The sequence below is a fragment of the Salmo salar genome, chromosome 15 (genome assembly GCF_965601325.2).
Source record: "Salmo salar chromosome 15, fSalSal1, whole genome shotgun sequence".
Classification (NCBI taxonomy): domain Eukaryota; kingdom Metazoa; phylum Chordata; class Actinopteri; order Salmoniformes; family Salmonidae; genus Salmo; species Salmo salar.
Genome location: NC_138305.1, coordinates 73,737,066 through 73,757,623, shown reverse-complemented (window position 1 = coordinate 73,757,623; position 20,558 = coordinate 73,737,066). Strand labels below are relative to the sequence as shown.

Here is a 20,558-nt window from a genome sequence, read left to right as displayed (position 1 = left end):
ATGGATCAACAACATTGTTACTAAACAATACTAACCTAGTTGACAGGGTGAAAAGGAAGCCTGTACAGATTATTCCAAAACATGCATCCTGTTTGCAACAAGGCACTAAATACAAAGTGTTATGTTTGTGGCAAATCCAAAACAGCACTTTACCGAGTACCACTCTCCATATTTTCAAGCATAGTTGTGGCTGCATCATGTTATGGGTATGCTTGTAGTCATTAAGTACTGGAGAGTTTCTCAGGATAAAAAAAATAAATAGGAGCTAAGCACAAGAAAAATCCTAGAGGAAACCTGGTTGTCTGCTTTCTGGAAGTTGAATTCACCTTTCAGCAGGACAAAAGCCTGAAACAAGGCTAAAGCTACACTAGTAATTTACCAAGAAAACAGTGAGGTTTGAGTGGCCGAGTTATTGACTTAAATCTGCTTGAAAATCTATGGCAAGACCTAAAAATGGTTGTCTCGCAATGCTCTGCTAATTTGACAGAGCTGGATGAATTTAAAGAACAATGGGCAAATGTCACGACCCAGGTGTGGAAAGCTCTTAAGACTTAGCCAGAAAGACTTCTACAAAGTTGACTCAGGGGTGTGAATACTTATGTAAATGAGCTATTTCTGTATTTTTCAATAAATTTACAAAAATGTCTAAATATGTTTTCACTTAGTCCTTTATGGAGTAATGTGTGTGTGTGTATATAGGTGAGAGAAAAGTCTTTAATCCATTTTGAATTCAGGATGTAACAAAATGTGGAATAAGTCCAGGGGTCTGAATACTTTCTCTAGGCACTGTACTGCATTGTCACAAGAAGGTTGAGTGATCCTCACCCACAGTGTGTATTCAGGAGTGCACACCGCAGCAAAACGTTTAGCAATGAAAATGTGTTTGTTGGACAAATTCAGCTAGGTCCCTCCCTGTTTTACACCTTTTGCTTCCTAGTAAATATACCCGTTCCATGTCTCATCACCATAGAGAAAAAAGAAAACAGGAGTACTAAGAATTTATTGAATGTACAAAATCCAGCAGACAAAGTTTAATCCTCATCCTCTTCCTCCTCCTCATCCTGGTTGATCTGGAAGTAGCGTAGCTCGTAGCTCTCCTTGGTGTTGGCCACAACACGCAGCCAGTCGCGAAGGTTGTTCTTCTTCAAGTATTTCTTGGTCAGATATTTCAGATATCTGCAGACAGGAGACAGATGGCATACAGATGTGAGAGGTTGGGCTTCTCCCCCAATGCAATACACATACTCACTTAGTAAAGAAGAAAAAATATATACACACACACACACACACACACACACACACACACACACACACACACGTACCAGACAAAAGTATGGACACCTACTCATTCCAGTGTTTAAAAAAATAATATTTTCTACCTTGTAGAATTATAGTGAAGACATCAAAACTATGAAATAACACATATGGAATAATGTAGTAACCAAAAAACTTAAACAGAGCAAAATATATTTTATATTTGAGATTCTTCAAAGTAGCCACCCTTTGCCTTGACAGCTTTGCACACTCTTGGCATTCTGTCAACCAGCTTCATGAGGTCATGTTAAAAGTTAATTTGTAGAATTTCTTTCCTTCTTAATGCGTTTGAGCCAATCAGTTGCGTTGTGACAAGGTGGGGGGGTATACAAAAGATAGCCCTATTTGGTAAAAGACCAAGTCCATTTTATGGCAAGAACAGCTTAAATAAGGAAAGAGAAACGACAGTCCATTACTTTAAGACATTAAGGTCAGTCAATCTGGAAAATTAAGAACTTTGAAAGTATCTTCAAGTGCAGTCGCAAAAACCATCAAGCGCTATGATGAAACTGGCTTTCATGAGGACCGCCACAGGAAAGGAAGACCCAGAGTTACCTCTGCTGCAGAGGATAAATTCATTACAGTTACCAGCCTTAGATTGCAGCCCAAATAAATGCGTCGAGTTCAAGTAACAGACATGTCAACATCAACTGTTCAGAGGAGACTGTGTGAATCAGGCCTTCATGGTCTAATTGCTGCAAAGAAACCACTACTAAAAGGACACCAATAAGAAGAAGAGACTTGCTTGAGACAAGAAACAAAAAGCAATGGACATTAGACCGGTAGAAATCTGTCCTTTGGTCAGATGAGTCCAAATTTGAGATTTTTGGTTCCAACAGCCGTCTTTGTGAGACGCAGAGTAGCTGAACGGATGATCTCCGCATGTGTGGTTCCCACTGTGAAACATGAAGGTGGTATGATTGTGTGGGGGTGCTTTGCTGGGGACACTGATTTATTTAGAATTCAAGGCACACTTAACCAGCATGGCTACCACAGCATTCTGCAGCGATACGCCATCCCATCTGGTTTGCGCTTAGTGGAACTATTTACATTTTTGTCATTTAGCAGACGCTCTTATCCAGAGCGACTTACAGTAGTGAATGCATAATTTTTTTTTTTTGTACTGGCCCCCCCGTGGGAATCGAACCCACAACCCTGGCATTGCACACACCATGCTGGCGTTGCAAACACCATGCTCTACCAACTGTGCCAGGCTGTGTAAGGGTTATTTGACCAAGGAGAGTGATGGAGTGCTGCGTCAGATGACCTGGCCTCCACAAATCACCCAACCTCAACCCAAATGAGATGGTTTGGGATGAGTTAGACTGTAGAGTTAAGGAAAAGCAGCCAACAAGTGCTCAGCATATGTGGGAACTCCTTCAAGACTGTTGGAAAAGCATTCCAGGTGAAGCTGGTTGAAAGAATGCCAAGAATGTACAAAGCTGTCATCAAGGCAAACGGTGCTTACTTTGAAGAATCTAAAATATATTTTGATTTGTTTAACCTCCGTGGGCGAGGTGGGACGCAAGTCAACAGCCAATGGAATCGCGTGGCGCGAAATACAAATACCTCAAAAATGCTATAATTCAATTTCTCAAACATATGACTATTTTACACCATTTTAAAAGACAAGACTCTCGTTAATCTAACCACATTGTCCGATTTCAAGAAGACTTTACAGCGAAAGCAAAGCATTAGATTGTCAGGAGAGTACCCTGCCAAAAATAACCACACAGCCATTTTCAAAGCAAGCATGTGTCACAAAAACCAAAACCACAGCTAAATGCAGCACTAACCTTTGATCTTAATCAGATGACACTCCTAGGACATTATGTTATACAATACATGCATGTTTTGTTCAATCAAGTTCATATTTATATCAAAAACCAGCTTTTTACATTAGCATGTGATGTTCAGAACTAGCATACCCACTGAAAACTTCCGGTGAATTGACTAAATTACTCATGATTAAACGTAAACAACAAAACAATTATTTTAAGAATTATAGATACAGAACTCCTTTATGCAATCGCGGTGTCAGATTTTAAAATAGCTTTTCGGCGAAAGCACATTTTGCAATATTCTGAGTACATAGCTCGGCCATCACGGCTAGCTATTTGACACCCACCAAGTTTGGGGCTCACCAAACTCAGAATTACTATTAGAAAAATTGGATTACCTTTGCTGTTCTTCGTCAGAATGCACTCCCAGGACTTCTACAACAAATGTTGTTTTGGTTCCAAATAATCCATAGTTATATTCAAATAGCTCAGTTTTGTTCGTGCGTTCAGGTCACTATCCGAAGGGTGCCGCGCGAGCGCATTTCGTGACAAAAAAAATTGTAAATATTCCATTACCGTACTTCGAAGCATGTCAAACGCTGTTTAAAATCAATTTTTATGTTATTTTTCTCGTAAAATAGCGATAATATTCCAACCGGGCGACGTTGTATTCATTCAAAGAGAGAAAAACATGGAGAATTCACATGAACGCGCATCTCCAGTGTCACTGTTCTCAGCCTGACCACTGACAAAATCTTCTGCTGTTTTTCGCCCAGAGACTGGAGAGACGTCATTCCACTTTCTGGCGCCTTCTGAGAGCCAATGGAAGCCTTAGAAAATGTCACGTTACAGCAGAGTTGCTGTATTTTCGATAGAGATGCCACAGAAGGAGAACAAATTGTCAGACAGGGCACTTCCTGTATGGAATCTTCTCAGGTTTTGGCCTGCCATATGAGTTCTGTTATACTCACAGACACCATTCAAACAGTTTTAGAAACTTGTGTTTTCTATCCAAATCTACTAATTATATGCATATTCTCGTTTCTGGGCAAGAGTAGTAACCAGTTTAAATCGGGTACGTTTTTTATCCGGCCGTGCAAATACTGCCCCCTAGCCCCAACAGGTTATTATACACTGAGTATACCAAACATTAAAAACACCTTCCTAATATTGAGTTGTCGTCTCCAGGCTTAAAAATCCTTCTTGAACCCGTTTCCTCCCCTTCATCTACGCTGAAAACTTACATTTGATTTTAGTGGATTTAACAAGTGACATCAAGAGCAGGTGTTCTTATTGTTTTGTATACTCAGTGAAAGAGTTTTCCCTCAGGCTTCCCTGTCCAGTTTACCTACCCCTGCCGATGACTCCCCCAACTTCACGTTTAGGGTCCTGCACGGGTGTTGTTTGGAGCCGCACCCGTCCAATGCTGGTCACATAAATTCCGAGCTCCACCCAATACCAGGACAGGTTTTTCACCGCAACCCAACTGAATAGAACTGTTCCGAGGGCCGATCCGTGACCTACCGAATAACATCAATTTACTGTATAATTTGTATGACCAGAGTAGTAGCCTAGGCCATTATTCCATTCCCTGCATGAATTGGTCTGCATGTCTATTCATCATTTGGATAAAAGGAAACAATGCCATGAACGACAATTTTCACAATGAAATGCTGCACATTGACAACTGAAATCACTCTGGGGGGGAAAAGGGCCTTCTAATTAGCCTTCTTACCGAATGAAAGACTATAGCTGACAAAGCTTTACATTCAATATTGTTTAGATAATCAAATAGTTTATTTGAAACACACAAATCCCAGAATCTAGGCTGCAGAAATGCATTTTAGTAGACTATACTCAAACATTTACCAGCCACACCGGTTTAAACTTGGTCTAAATAAGTGGTCACCAACCAAAGTCTATCACTTCCGCAGTCAAAAAGCAAGCTGAGGAGAAGCACGTGATGCCGCGGAGCTGAACAGACGTTGACAAACCGAGCTCTTCAAAGTTATCCTATTATTACCTAAATAACAACGTTGAAACAATATTCTAACATCGGCTGATAAATTGTCAAGTACTTACCTTCCCAAAGAGCCATGGACCTCCGACCGAGAGGCAAGAAGGACGACCAAAACGTCGTTGAATCCCAAAATAACGATAACGTCACAGCTAGCAAGTCTAGCATTAGCCCTCATAACTCAGACGACAGTGCCAGACTGTTGCTCTCGGCAGCCTCTTGCGAGCCTGCCGACATGCTGGCTACTCAATTCAGGATGGTAACAAAGGGCTTTCTATGAAAATTGACAAGAAATCGGCTGAACTCCATTCTTCCATCGACGACCTGAAATCCTCCATGAATGATCTCCTGAGAACGACTGAGGCCGAGATGCGCATTAGCACAGTTGAGGATACCGTCGCTTGACATGTCCAGGTTCTGATAGAACTGCAGAAGGATAATGCCTACCTCAAAAACAAAGTAGACCAGATGGAGAACCAGAGCAGACGTAGTAATATCCGTGTGGTGGGATTGAAAGAGGACAGCGAGGGCCGTGACCCGGTCTGCTTCTTCACTCAATGGATCCCTGATGTCCTAGGCATAATCAACTTCACCAAGCCGCTGGAAATCGAACGCGCCCACAGAACATCAGCGCCGAAACCCCGGCCAGAGGAGCCCCCAGGTTCCTCCGTTTCCAAGACAGAGAGAAGATACTGCAACTCGCAAGAGCCAAAGGGGGACATCACCCTCGATGGCAAGAGGGTCAGCCTTTTCCCGGATATGAGTGCCGATCTCGCCAGACGTCGCAAGCAGTTCAGACCTGCCGCCAAAGCACTGAAGGAGAAGAACATCACCGGCTACCTCATCCACCCTGCGCGGATGAAAGTTCAGTACAAAGGCCGATGCCATATCTTCAACACACCGGGAGAAGTGTTCACTTTTCTCAAAGAACCGAACCGCGTCTGAAAAACGGTTTCTCTGGGGGATAAGATCCAATTTGTTTGTTTTCTCTTATCTGGACTGAACTGCTGATATCTTCTTAGAATTTGGATCCGTTTACCCCGCTATCCGGTCGCTATAATTGATTTCTACATTTTCAACTAACCGTTTTCCCCCGGGGTGAGTTCTATTACACTTACAGGAATATATTTTGGTTTAGTCAATATCCACTGGGCGAAGCAAATAAGTGGGTTTAGGCCCACCGCTTCCCCGCCATTTATGTTTCTCCTCTGCCGAAAAGAGACTCAAGCAGCCCTTATCGTGGGCAGTAAATATTCAGCCATAAATGTCTATTCACAACGTTTGTTTTCAACTTAGAGAGCTCGCAGGTTTTAGTTTACGCCAAGGTTTAGCTAGTACGAGTAAGGTGGAAAGCGAGCAGCAACGTATCTCTACAAGTGTATTCATGTTTGATTGTTGGGATTGTTGTTTTAGTCTGACAATCGGGGTGGGTGGGATTTTTTTCTCCCATGTTTATTGTTGTTTCCTTCCTAAAAGAGACACATAGGTCACTTCTGTGTTCAAACCAAAGTTGAAACATTTCCTGACTATTTACATATGAGAGATTTTTTATTCGGTTACATATTTGAAACCCAACCTATGCTTAATCCACTAAAATATGTCACATTCAACGTAAAAGGTCTTAACAGCCCGATTAAAAGGAAAAGAGTCTATACATACCTTAAGAAATTAAAGGCTGACATTGTGTTTCTACAAGAAACACATCTTACAGCCAGCGAACACAAGAAATTGAAGAGGGAATGGGTAGGACAAGTTTTCGGGTCCTCTTTTAACTCCAAAGCAAGAGGAACTGCAATTTTGATAAGTAGACACATCCCCTTCTGCGTCAACAACACCATCTCTGATCCCTCAGGCAGGTTTGTTTTGGTGCAGGGGCATATGTTTTCAGAGTCTTGGACCCTGTTGAATATTTATGCTCCTAACTTCGATGACCATATGTTTATTCAGAATGTCTTCCTTCAGGTCGCTCAAGCACCACCAGGATGGCTACTGGTTGGAGGAGATTTAAATGTTTGTTTAGATACAGTTCTTGATAGGTCCTCTGATAAACCCTCCCTTCTTACCAAAGCCACCAAGCTCACCATGTCATTCATGAAAGATCTTAATTTACTAGACATCTGGAGACAGTTGCACCCACAGGATAGGGACTAGTCTTTTTATTCACACCCACACAAGACACACACGCATAGATAACTTTTTACTATCGACCCAACTGTTTCATAGAGTGTTAGATATCGAGTATCTCCCCAGATTGCTTAGTGACTATTCTCCTCTGGTATTATCAATCTCCATTCCTACCAAGGTAAATGGAGCATATAGATGGAGACTAAATTCTACACTCCTAAAGCAACCTGAATTTTGTGCATTTATCAAAGAGCAGATCAATATTTTTACTTTGACAAACAAACCCTCCGCTCCTGACAGTTTCATTCTTTGGGACACATTGAAAGCCTATCTGAGGGGACAGATCATTTCCTATACTAAAGGGTTGAAGAGAAAACACGGTGCGGAACTGAATGTCCTTGAATCTTAAATCTCCGAGCTAGAGAGAACCTACCAAAGAGGCCCGACTAAAGATCTATACAGGCTTTTGGTAAATAAAAAACTAAAATATAATATTCTGAACACATATCAAGCTGACAGGGCCATCACTAAATCAAAACAGCGTTATTACGAGCTTGGAGAGAAAGCTCACAAAGTACTGGCATGGCAACTGAAAGCAGAGGAAAGTAAGAGGACAATTAATGCTATAGAAACTCTTACTAATGAGATATCTTTCAACCCTACCGAAATTAATAATACCTTTAAGAAATACTATGAAGACCTCTACACTTCCCAATCAAGCGACGATCTATCAGAGATCGACTCCTTTCTCTCAACCTCCCATGCCTGTCAGAGGAAGACAGAGAGCGCCTGAGTGAAAACTTCTCAGTTCCTGAATTGTTGGAAGCCATTAAATCATTACCTTCTAATAAATCTTCTGGGGGGGATGGCTTCCCTCCAGAGTTATATAAAGAATTTAGGGAGCTGTTGGTCCCCTACCTTATGGAGGTACTTAAAAAAGCCGGGGAAGACAACTGCTTTCCAGAGTCTCTCTCTCAAGCAGTGATTACTGTAATCCACAAGAAAGGGAAAAACCCGCTAAAGTGCGCCTCCTATAGACCAATCTCTCTCCTTTTAAGGCTAGGGGGCAGTATTGAGAATTTTGAAAAAAATATGTGCCCATTTTTAACTGCCTCCTACACCAACTCAGAAGCTAGAATATGCATATTATTGTTCAGGTTTGGATAGAAAACACTCTGAATTTTCTAAAACTGTTTGAATGGTGTCTGTAAGTATAACAGAACTCATATGGCAGTCAAAACCCTGAGACAAATTCTGACAGGAAGTGGATACCTGATGTGTTGAATTACCTTTAAGCCTATGCCATTGAAACACACAGGGGCTTATTAATTTTTGAGCACTTCCTATGGCTTCCACTAGATGTCACCAGTCTTTAGAAAGTGTTTTGAGTCTTATACTGTGAGAACTAAACGAACAAGAGCCTTGGAACGGTGGTGGCCGATTAGGCTCTGGCGCGCGAGTTCATGTTTGGTACTCTCGTTCCAAAACATTTTAAAAGAGAATGCAAACGTCCGCCTTGAATATTATTCATGTTCTGGTTAAAAAAGGCACTAATGATTTATGCTATACAACGTTTGACATGTTTGAACGAACGTAAATATATTTTTCCCCCTCGTTCATGACGAGAAGTCCGGCTGGCATAGATCATGGGCTAACAACACGGAGCTTTTTGGACATAAATTATGAGCTTTTTCGAACAAAACTACATTTGTTATGGACCTGGGATTCCTGGAAGTGACATCTGATGAAGAGAATCAAAGGTAATGGATTATTTATATAGTATTTTCGATTTTAGATCTCTCCAACATGGCAGTTAGTCTGTATCGCAAAGCGTATTTTTCTGGGCGCAGTGCTCAGATTATTGCAAAGTGTGATTTCCCAGTAAGGTTATTTTTAAATCTGGCAATCCGGTTGCGTTCAAGAGATGTAAATGTATAATTCTTTGAATGACAATATAATATTTTACCAATGTTTTCGAATAGTAATTATTTAATTTGTTGTGCTGCTTGACTGGCGGTTATTGGAGGGAAACGATTTCCTCAACATCAACGCCATAGTAAAACGCTGTTTTTGGATATAAATATGAACTTGATAGAACAAAAAATGCATGCATTGTCTAACATAATGTCCTAGGAGTGTCATCTGATGGAGATTGTCAAAGGTTAGTGCATCATTTTAGCTGGTTTTCTGCTTCTGGTGACGCCTGTCTTTGAATTGACAAAACATTACACACAGCTATTGTCAATGTACTCTCCTAACATAATCTAACTTTATGCTTTTGCCGTAAAGCCTTTTTGAAATCGGACAACGTGGTTAGATTAAGGAGATGTTTATCTTTCAAAGGGTGTAAGATAGTTGTATGTTTGAGAATTTTAAATTATGACATTTAATTGTTTTCAAATTTGGCGGTCTTGATATTTCACCTGTTGTTGATTGGGTGTACCAGGGGTTTGACGCTTGCGTCCCACATAGCCCATAGACGTTAACACAGATTGTAAACTGGTCACCAAATTGCTATCTAAGAGACTGGAGTCATGTCTTCCCTGCTGGTCAACCCAGATCAGACTGGCTTCATAATTAATAGACTGTCCTCCAATAATCTCAGAAGGTTCTTTGATATAATTCACCTTGCTAACAAAAACAAAATACCTAGTGTTGCAGTCTCCCTCGACGCTGAAAAGGCATTTGATAGGGTTGAATGGCCATACCTCTTTCGCGTCTTGGAAAAGTTTGGTTTAGGTACTGTGTTTGTAAATTTGATAAAATCACTCTACAAATCTCCTAAAGCTAGGATTGCTACCAATGGGATTACTTCCTCCTCTTTCCCACTCTATAGGGGGAACAGACAAGGTTGCCCAATTAGCCCCCACCTCTTTGCCCTCGCCATCGAACCGTTGGCTGAGGCTATTAGATCGTGCCCTGACATACATGGCTTTGAGCTGGGCCCCCATACCCATAAATTATCACTCTTTGCGGACGACCTTATCTTATTTCTAACAAACCCAGAACACTCCCTCTCTCACTTGCAGATCCTACTACAGTGTTATAGTTCTTTCTCTGGATAGAAGGTTAACTTCGATAAAAGCGAAATCTTACCGTTGTCCGTCTTTGACCATCATACCATCAAGCACAAGTTTCCTTTTCGATGGTCGCCTCTGGGCTTCACATATTTGGGCATAATGGTGGATGGTAACCTGAACAACCTCTATAAACTCAATCTGGCCGGCTTGTTGCAAAAGGTGGAGGGTGACCTGTGTAAGTGGATGGACTTGTCCCTCACTCTACTGGGTAGAATCAATGTGATTAAAATGAATATCCTGCCCAGATTTCTATATTTGTTTCAATCTCTCCCTATCCCTGTGCCCGCAGCATTCTTTTCCTCTCTCGACAAGCTGACCAGATGGTTTATCTGGCATGGCAAAACCCCGAGGGTTAGCCTGGACAAACTGACCCTGGATTATGGTCAAGGGGGCTTAAACCTCCCCAATTTTAGAATGTACTACTGGGCTGCACAGTCTAGGTTTCTGGCTCAGAGGTTTGACAATGGTTCCTCTCCCTCATGGTTGAACATTGAAAAGCTTGAGGTGAATGACACGGGGCAGAATTGTTTTACAAATGGGACAGAAAATCTATAAAAACCCATCACAGACAACCCTTTAATCATACATTCTGTCCTGGCATGGTGCAAACTGCATGAGCTGTTCAGACGAGAGGGATTTCTTTTCCCTAAAACCCCTCTATGGAACAATAGATTGATCCCTATGTTTTTCCAGAACAGTAACTTTAGACCATGGTCTGATAGGGGGATCACTCTTTTGGAACACTGTTATGAGGAGGGAGTTCTTATGTCTTTTGAACAGCTGAAACAGAAATACCACTTGTCTAACAGGGACTTCTTTAGCTACCTACAACTACGAGACTTTATTAGGGTGACTCTCAAGGGACAATGGAACCTACCTAAGATGTCACCTATTAAACAACTCTGCCATGCAGACCAACCACTATTCAAGACCATTTCCCGTGTTTACGATGTTCTTATGTCAGTACTAACACTGCCTGAGCTAGATAAACCCCGACTTAGATGGGAAAAAGATCTGGGTATTGATCTTGATGAGGGCCTATGGAGTGACCTATGCAGAGATGGTGTTACATCCACATTGAACTCCAGATAGACTGATCCAGTTCAATTTCCTCCATCAGCTCTATATCACCCCATCTAGACTGCACAAATTCAACCCTGATATCTCCTCCCTAGGTTTTAGATGTGGCTCAGATGAAGGAACATTCCTCCATTCCACTTGGCAGTGTTCAAAACTACACGGTTTCTGGCAGGGGGTATGCGATACCATATCCTCAATCCACGGGGTTGCTTTCCCATAAGACCCGGAGGTCTGTCTACTGGGTAACTATACTAAACACCAATCTTAGGCATAGCCATACTATAAAGCTAACAGAAATATTGCTAGCGATTGCCAAGAAATGGAAATCGGATTCCTCCCTGCCAGTTGCAACGTGGCTATCGGAAGTTAATAGTTGTATCCCACTGGAGAAAATCACTTACTGCTTGAGGAATAAGTTAAAGACATTTTACAGAATTTGGCAACCTTTTATTGACTACATGGAGAATCTCCCCTCACATCACATTGATTGAATCTCTATATAATTCTTATAATGTTTCACACGTAATGTATACTGCTCAAAAAAATAAAAAGGGAACACTAAAATAACACATCCTAGATCTGAATGAATGAAATAATCTTAAATACTTGTTTCTTTACATAGTTGAATGTGCTGACAACAAAATCACAAAAATAATCAATGGAAATCCAATTTATTAACCCATGGAGGTCTGGATTTGGAGTCACACTCAAAACTAAAGTGGAAAACCACACTACAGGCTGATCCAACTTTGATGTAATGTCCTTAAAACAAGTCAAAATGAGGCTCCGTAGTGTGTGTGGCCTCCACGTGCCTGTATGACCTCCCTACAACGCCTAGGCATGCTCCTGCTGAGGTGGCGGATGGTCTCCTGAGGGATCTTCTCCCAGACCTGGACTAAAGCATCCGCCAACTCCTGGACGTGGCGTTGGTGGATGGAGCTAGACATGATGTCCCAGATGTGCTCAATTGGATTCAGGTCTGGGGAACGGGCGAGCCAGTCCATAGCATCAATGCCTTCCTCTTGCAGGAACTGCTGACACACTCCAGCCACATGAGGTCTAGCATTGTCTTGCATTAGGAAGAACCCAGGGCCAACCGCACCAGCGTATGGTCTCACAAGGGGTCTGAGGATCTCATCTCGGTACCTAATGGCAGTCAGGCTACCTCTGGCGAGCACATGGAGGGCTGTGCGGCCCCCCCAAAGAAATGCCACCCCACACCATGACTGACCCACCGCCAAACCGGTCATGCTGGAGGATGTTGCAGGTAGCAGAACGTTCTCCACGGCGTCTCCAGACTATCACATGCGCTCAGTGTGAACCTGCTTTCATCTGTGAAGAGCACAGGGCGCCAGTGGCGAATTTGCCAATCTTGGTGTTCTCTGGCAAATGCCAAACGTCCTGCACGGTGTTGGGCTGTAAGCACAACCCCCACCTGTGGACGTCGGGCCCTCATACCACCCTCATGGAGTCTGTTTCTGACCGTTTGAGCAGACACATGCACATTTGTGGCCTGCTGGAGGTCATTTTGCAGGGCTCTGGCAGTGCTCCTCCTGCTCCTCCTTGCACAAAGGCGGAGGTAGCGGTCCTGCTGCTGGGTTGTTGCCCTCCTACGGCCTCCTCCACATCTCCTGATGTACTGGCCTGCCTCCTGGTAGCGCCTCCATGCTCTGGACACTACGCTGACAGACACAGCAAACCTTCTTGCCACAGCTCGCATTGATGTGCCATCCTGGATGAGCTGCACTACCTGAGCCACTTGTGTGGGTTGTAGACTCCGTCTCATGCTACCACTAGAGTGAAAGCACCGCCAGCATTCAAAAGTGACCAAAACATCAGCCAGGAAGCATAGGAACTGAGAAATGGTCTGTGGTCACCACCTGCAGAACCACTCCTTTATTGGGGGTGTCTTGCTAATTGCCTATAATTTCCACCTGTTGTCTATTCCATTTGCACAACAGCATGTGAAATTTATTGTCAATCAGTGTTGCTTCCTAAGTGGACAGTTTGATTTCACAGAAGTGTGATTGACTTGGAGTTACATTGTGTTGTTTAAGTGTTCCCTTTATTTTTTTTGAGCAGTGTAGTTTATCGTACAAATACCTTCTTGCACTTTTTGCGTCCATCTACCGGGTTGTTGTCCTTATCCACAATGACTCCAAAATCCTTCCAAACAGGGAATTTTACTTGCGCAGAACCTGTTTCCAAGATGGTGTATTTCATAACCTTTCTTTTTATACATACATGCATACATACAGTCCCAGTCAAAAGTTTGGACACCTACTCATTCAAGGGTTTTTCTTTATTTTTTGTAGAATAATAGTGAAGACATCAAAACTATTAAATAACACACATGGAATCATGAAGTAACCAAAAAAAGTGTTAACCTGTTAGGGCTAGGGGGCAGTATTGACACGGCTGGATAAAAAACATACCCGATTTAATCTGGTTACCACTCCTACCCAGTAACTAGAATATGCATATACTTATTACATATGGATAGAAAACACCCTAAATTTTCTAAAACTGTTTGAATGGTGTCTGTGAGTATAACAGAACTCAAATGGCAGGTCAAAACCTGAGAGATTCCTTTACAGGAAGTGGCTTGTCTGACCATTTCTTGAACTTCTTTTCCATCTCTATCATTTACTAAGGATCTCTGCTCTAACGTGACACTTCCCACGTCGTCCATAGGCGCTCAGAGCCCGGGAAAAAACAGAATGTCGTCATTCCAGCCCCAGGCTGAAACACATTATCGCCTTTCTCAAGTGGCCGATCAAGGGACACTGGGCTTATGCGCATGACCCGACCGCCCCCGCCTTTGGGATTTTTTCCTCTGTTTGCCGAAAAGGAGATTCCCTGTCGGAATATTATCGCTTTTCTACGAGAAAAATGGCGTAAAAATTGATTTTAAACAGCGGTTGACATGCTTCGAAGTACGGTAATGGAATATTTAGAATTTTATTGTCACGAATTGCGCCATGCGCGCGACACTTCTTTACTATTTCGGATAGTGTCTGGAACGCACGAACAAAACGCCGCTATTCGGATATAACGATGGATTATTTTGGACCAAACCAACATTTGTTATTGAAGTAGCAGTCCTGGGTGTGCATTCTGACGAAGACAACAAAAGGTAATCAAACTTTTATAATAGTAAATATGATTATGGTGAGTGCTAAACTTGCCGGGTGTCTAAATAGCGAGCCCGTGATGCCTGGGCTATGTACTTAGAATATTGCAAAATGTGCTTTCACCAAAAAGCTATTTTAAAATCGGACATATCGAGTGCATAGAGGAGGTCTGTATCTATAATTCTTAAAATAATTGTTATGCTTTTTGTGAACGTTTATCGTGAGTAATTTAGTAAAATGTTAGCGAATTCCCCGGAAGTATGCTAGTTCTGAACGTCACATGCTAATGTAAAAAGCTGGTTTTTGATATAAATATGAACTTGATTGAACAAAACATGCATGTATTGTATAACATAATGTCCTAGGGTTGTCATCTGATGAAGATCATCAAAGGTGAGTGCTGCATTTAGCTGTCTTCTGGGTTTTGGTGACATTATATGCTGGCTTGAAAAATGGGTGTCTGATTATTTCTGGCTTGGTACTCTGCTGACATAATCTAATGTTTTGCTTTCGTTGTAAAGCCTTTTTGAAATCGGACAGTGTGGTTAGATTAACGAGAGTCTTGTCTTTAAATAGCTGTAAAATAGTCATATGTTTGAGAAATTGAAGTAATAGGATTTTGAAGGTTTTGAAAATCGCGCCACAGGCTGCCAGTGGCTGTTACGTAGGTGGGACGAACCTGTTGGGGCTAGGGGGCAGTATTTGCACGGCCGGATAAAAAACGTACCCGATTTAAACTGGTTACTACTCTTGCCCAGAAACGAGAATATGCATATAATTAGTAGATTTGGATAGAAAACACAAGTTTCTAAAACTGTTTGAATGGTGTCTGTGAGTATAACAGAACTCATATGGCAGGCCAAAACCTGAGAAGATTCCATACAGGAAGTGCCCTGTCTGACAATTTGTTCTCCTACTGTGGCATCTCTATCGAAAATACGGCATCTCTGCTGTAACGTGACATTTTCTAAGGCTTCCATTGGCTCTCAGAAGGCGCCAGAAAGTGGAATGACGTCTCTCCAGTCTCTGGGCGAAAAACAGCAGAAGATTTTGTCAGTGGTCAGGCTGAGAACAGTGACACTGGAGATGCGCGTTCATGTGAATTCTCCATGTTTTTCTCTCTCTCTTTGAATGAATACAACGTCGCCCGGTTGGAATATTATCGCTATTTTACGAGAAAAATAGCATAAAAAGTGATTTTAAACAGCGTTTGACATGCTTCGAAGTACGGTAATGGAATATTTTGAAATTTTTCGTCACGAAATGCGCTTGCGCGTCACCCGTCGGATACTGACCTGAACGCACGAACAAAACGGAGCTATTTGAATATAACTATGGATTATTTGGAACCAAAACAACATTTGTTGTTGAAGTAGAAGTCCTGGGAGTGCATTCTGACGAAGAACAGCAAAGGTAATCCAATTTTTCTTATAGTAAATCTGAGTTTGGTGAGGGCCAAACTTGGTGGGTGTCAAATTAGCTAGCCGTGATGGCCGGGCTATGTACTCAGAATATTGCAAAATGTGCTTTCGCCGAAAAGCTATTTAAAAATCTGACACTGCGATTGCATAAAGGAGTTCTGTATCTATAATTCTTTAAATAATGATGTATTTTGTGAACGTTAATCGTGAGTAATTTAGTAAATTCACCGGAAGTTTGCGGTGGGTATGCTAGTTCTGAACATCACATGCTAATGTTAAAAGCTGTTTTTTTATATCAATATGAACTTGATTGAAAACATGCATGTATTGTATAACATAATGTCCTAGGAGTGTCATCTGATGAAGATTATCAAAGGTTAGTGCTGCATTTAGCTGTGGTTTTGGTTTTTGTGACATTATATGCTTGCTTTGAAAATGGCTGTGTGATTATTTTTGGCAGGGTACTCTCCTGACAATCTATTGTTTTGCTTTCGCTGTAAAGCCTTTTTGAAATCGGACAATCTGGTTAGATTAACGAGTCTTATCTTTAAAATTATGTAAAATAGTCATATGTTTGAGAAATTGAAGTTATAGCATTTGAGGTATTTGTATTTCGCGCCACGCGATTCCACTGGCTGTTGACTAGGTGGCCCAGGGAGGTTAACCTATTGGGGCTAGGGGGCAGTATTGAGAGTTTTTAACTGCCTCCTACACCAACTCAGAAGCTAGGATATGCATATTATTAACAGATTTGGATAGAAAACACACTGAATTTTCTAAAACTGTTTGAATGGTGTCTGTATGTATAACAGAACTCATATGGCAGTCAAAACCCTGAGACAAATTCTAACAGGAAGTGGATATCTGATGTGTTGAATTACTTTTAAGCCTATGCCATTGAAAAATCACAGGGACTTATTAATCATTGAGCACTTCCTACGCCATCCACTAGATGTCCACAATCTTTACAAAGTGGTTTGAGTCTTCTACTGTGAAAACTGACTGAACGAGAGGCTTGGAAAGTTGGTCATAAGCGGATGGCCTATACTACTCTGGCGCGCGAGTGCATGTTTGGGTACTCTCGTTCCAATACGTTTTAAAAGAGAATGCAATCGTCCGCCTTGAATATTATTGAAGTTCTGATTGAAAAAGGCCCTAATGATTTATGCTATACAACGTTTGACATGTTTGAACGAACGTAAATATTTTTTTCCCCCTCTTTGGTGAAGACAAGTCCGGCGGGCGACGTTCATATTTTTGAGTAGCCTACAGGACGCGCTAACAACACGGAGCTTTTTGGACATAAATTATGAGCTTTTTCGAACAAAACTACATTTGTTATGGACCTGGGATTCCTGGAAGTGCCTTCTAATGAAGATATTCAAAGGTAAGGGAATATTTACATAGTATTTTTGATTTTAGATCTCTCCAACATGGCGCCTAGTCTGTATCGCCAAGCCTATTTTTCTGAGCACAGCACCTCGTTTATTGCAAAGTGTGATTTCCCGGTAAAGTTACTTTTAAATCTGGCAATGCGGTTGCGTTCACGAGATGTTAATCTATAATTCTTTGAATGACAATATAATATTTTACCAATGGTTTCAAATAGTAATTATTTAATTTGTTGTGCTGATTGACTGGCGGTATTGGAGGGAAAATATTTCCTCAACATCAACGCCATTGTAAAATGCTGTTTTTGGATATAAATATGAACTTGATAGAACAAAAAAATGCATGTATTGTCTAACATAATGTCCTAGGAGTGTCATCTGATAAAGATTGTCAAAGGTTAGTGCATAATTTTAGCTGGTTTTCTGCTTTTGGTGACACCCGTCTTTGCATTGACAAAACATTACACAGCTATTTTCAATGTACTGTCCTAACATAATCTAACTTTATGCTTTCGCTGTAAAGCCTTTTTGAAATCGGACAACGTGGTTAGATTAAGGAGATGTTTATCTTTCAAAGGGTGTAAGATAGTTTTGTATGTTTGAGAAATTTGAATTATGACATTTAATTGTTTTCAAATTTGGCGCCCTTGATATTTCACCTGCTGTTGATAGGGTGTACCAGGAAGTTAATGCACATGATGTTACTGGTGCATTACATTTTACGTTTACATTTTTTGTCATTTAGCAGACGCTCTTATCCAGAGCGACTTACAGTAGTGAATACATACATTTCATACATTTTTTTCCCCCCGTACATGTCAGAAGCAGCAGATAAACAACCCCCGTATGTTATGCCTTAAGTGGAATTTATTAAATTGTTTTATTCTACATAGCCAAAATTCAACATTGGCATCAACCTAGACAAAGAGTACAGATATATTTGTATAATTTAGTGAATTTGTCCAATACAATGCTTTTTGTTTTTGAAATATTTAGGACTAACTTATTCCTTGCCACCCATTCAGAAACTAACTGCAGCTCTTTGTTAAATGTTGCAGTCATTTCAGTCGCGGTAGTAGCTGATGTGTATAGCGTTGAGTCATCTGCATATAGGCTATAATAACAAGGGACCTCATTTATCCATTGTAAGCAGTGCGAAAGTGTAAGTAATGAATTTATGGGTAATTATTTTGTCATGTAAGCATTTAGGAATTATTTTGTAGCATAAACATGAAGACCAAACTTCTTGGGTGAAAGAAATGTTATAAACCGTGTTGTTTTGGGGTTTTTTTTATAAGAATGAATATGCAAATTCTGTTTGCATTGCAATATTCATTACACCAGTGCTGAGTTGCCAGTGCAGTTACCATACCTTTTGGAGAAGGGGACCTCAGAGGACACAGTGATCTTGCTCTTGCTCCTCTCAATAGACACCACACCGCCACCCAGGTTGCCAGCTTTCCCGTTCACCTTGATGCGCTCCTGAAGGAACTGCTCCTATAACCATTAAGACATACTGTGTAAGCATATACTTCTAATTTCCCAAAAACAAAAGATAGACAGCTGCCCAACATGACTAGTGTAGTGCAGGGTTTCCCAAAGTCGGTCCTGCCCCCCCCGGTGCACATTTTTTGCCCTAGCACTACACAGCTGAACCAACTCATCACCAAGCTTTGATTAATTTAATCAGCTGTGTAGTGCTAGGGCAAAATACTAAACATGCGGGGGGCATTTGGGAAACCCTGGTCTTGCGGAAGTGAAACTAGTCCATTGGCTGGAGTACATCAGTGACATCACACCTACCTTGAGATCACGGAGTGACCGACTAGTCTCTTGCACTGTCAGCAAACAGGGTTGGCTTTGAGTTGTGTAGGTTGCTAGTTAGTTCAAACCCCGCTTGGGATGTAACAGAACGCACTCTTATATTAGCATAGTAATATTCTGTTCAACATATCATGTCGATCCTATGGACTGTAAATCCTTAGATCTATATATGAATTTGAGAGTGCTTACATTTCGCAAGCGCCATCTGTCCCTCAGCTTTTTACTAAATCAAGTGGTAGGGGTGCCACTGCCAGGGACAGGCTGAAACACAATTCAAGATTGTGGCTAAAGTAAAGGGGATTCGAATAAGGGTGTTTGTGAAACTTTTTTAAAAAGTAGACATTTTCACTGCAACCAGGCACAGGTATAAAACTACTTACAAAGTTGGCAGCATCCATGATGCCATCTTCAACAGGGTGGGTGCAGTCCAGAGTGAACTTCAGGACCTGCTTCTTCTTCTTGCCACCCTTGGAGCCTTTGTTGCTCTGTTTCTTCTGCAAATCAGATTAACAGACAAATAAAATGAGACCGTCCACCAACGCTTCTCCGATTAGCTACCTGTCTAGGTCATTAGCTAGCTATCGCTCTAAAAGGCCATCCTGCTAGTTCTAGCAATCAAGTTAGGTAGCCGTCTAGAATCTAACTAGCTAGGCTTCTAGTTCAAACATACGCGCTACAACCCGCTCAGACATCAACTAAATTAGCGATCTGTCTATCGCCAGTTAATGCCCAATCCAGAAGAAGCTTTAGTCAGTTAGCTAACCAGACCTATACTTTTATCACTTAACTATTAACTACTGCTGACTATAAAACGAACTGGAAAACGTTAAGCTCGTTTTCTGTAGCTAGCTACAACGTGGTGGATCTCTAGGCTAGCTAAAGTAGCAGGCCTCGTGAATAACAAAACCCAATGCCGTATTAAGGATGACATAAGTCCCCCCTCCGAATATGCCCCTCTTCATGCGAATAGGACACACGTCAAGTACAGTCGTTTGACGTGTGAAACATGTATATATTTGGACACTTGTTGACACGCGATTGTACCCACCACAGGAGCCATGGCGAAGAATTTAGCAGAAAGGAAGAACTAGGTTTGCGCCTGCGTTATATTTCGGCCTGTTAAATCAATCGCTGATTGAGTCGATACAAATCACTGAATCAGAGTTCGATTAGTATTGTTTTCAACAAACATTTTATTTAAATTCCATACATTTTGAAAGATGAATTAGTACAATAGAAACAATACATAACATACAAACACTCTGGATAAGAGCATCTGCTAAATGACTAAAACGTACAGCCTTTAACATTCAAAGACTTTTGAAAAGTAGCTATACAATTAGCTACACGCTACGGTGATACAGTATGTGAATGCCTCCATACAGCTGTTAC

At 41.4% G+C, this 20,558-nt stretch overlaps 1 protein-coding gene across 1 annotated transcript; it reads right to left on the bottom strand.

The window, feature by feature from the left end:
* Nucleotides 1-983: 983 nt before the first annotated feature.
* LOC106572248 (large ribosomal subunit protein eL22) lies at nucleotides 984-20,332 on the bottom strand. Its single transcript, XM_014146272.3, has 4 exons — nucleotides 20,215-20,332; nucleotides 19,547-19,660; nucleotides 18,715-18,839; nucleotides 984-1,176 (listed from the first exon to the last, which is right to left on the bottom strand). Exons 1-4 carry the CDS (start codon nucleotides 20,224-20,226, stop codon nucleotides 1,032-1,034), a joined length of 396 nt encoding a protein of 131 aa, XP_014001747.1. The 5' UTR covers nucleotides 20,227-20,332; the 3' UTR covers nucleotides 984-1,031.
* Nucleotides 20,333-20,558: the final 226 nt, after the last annotated feature.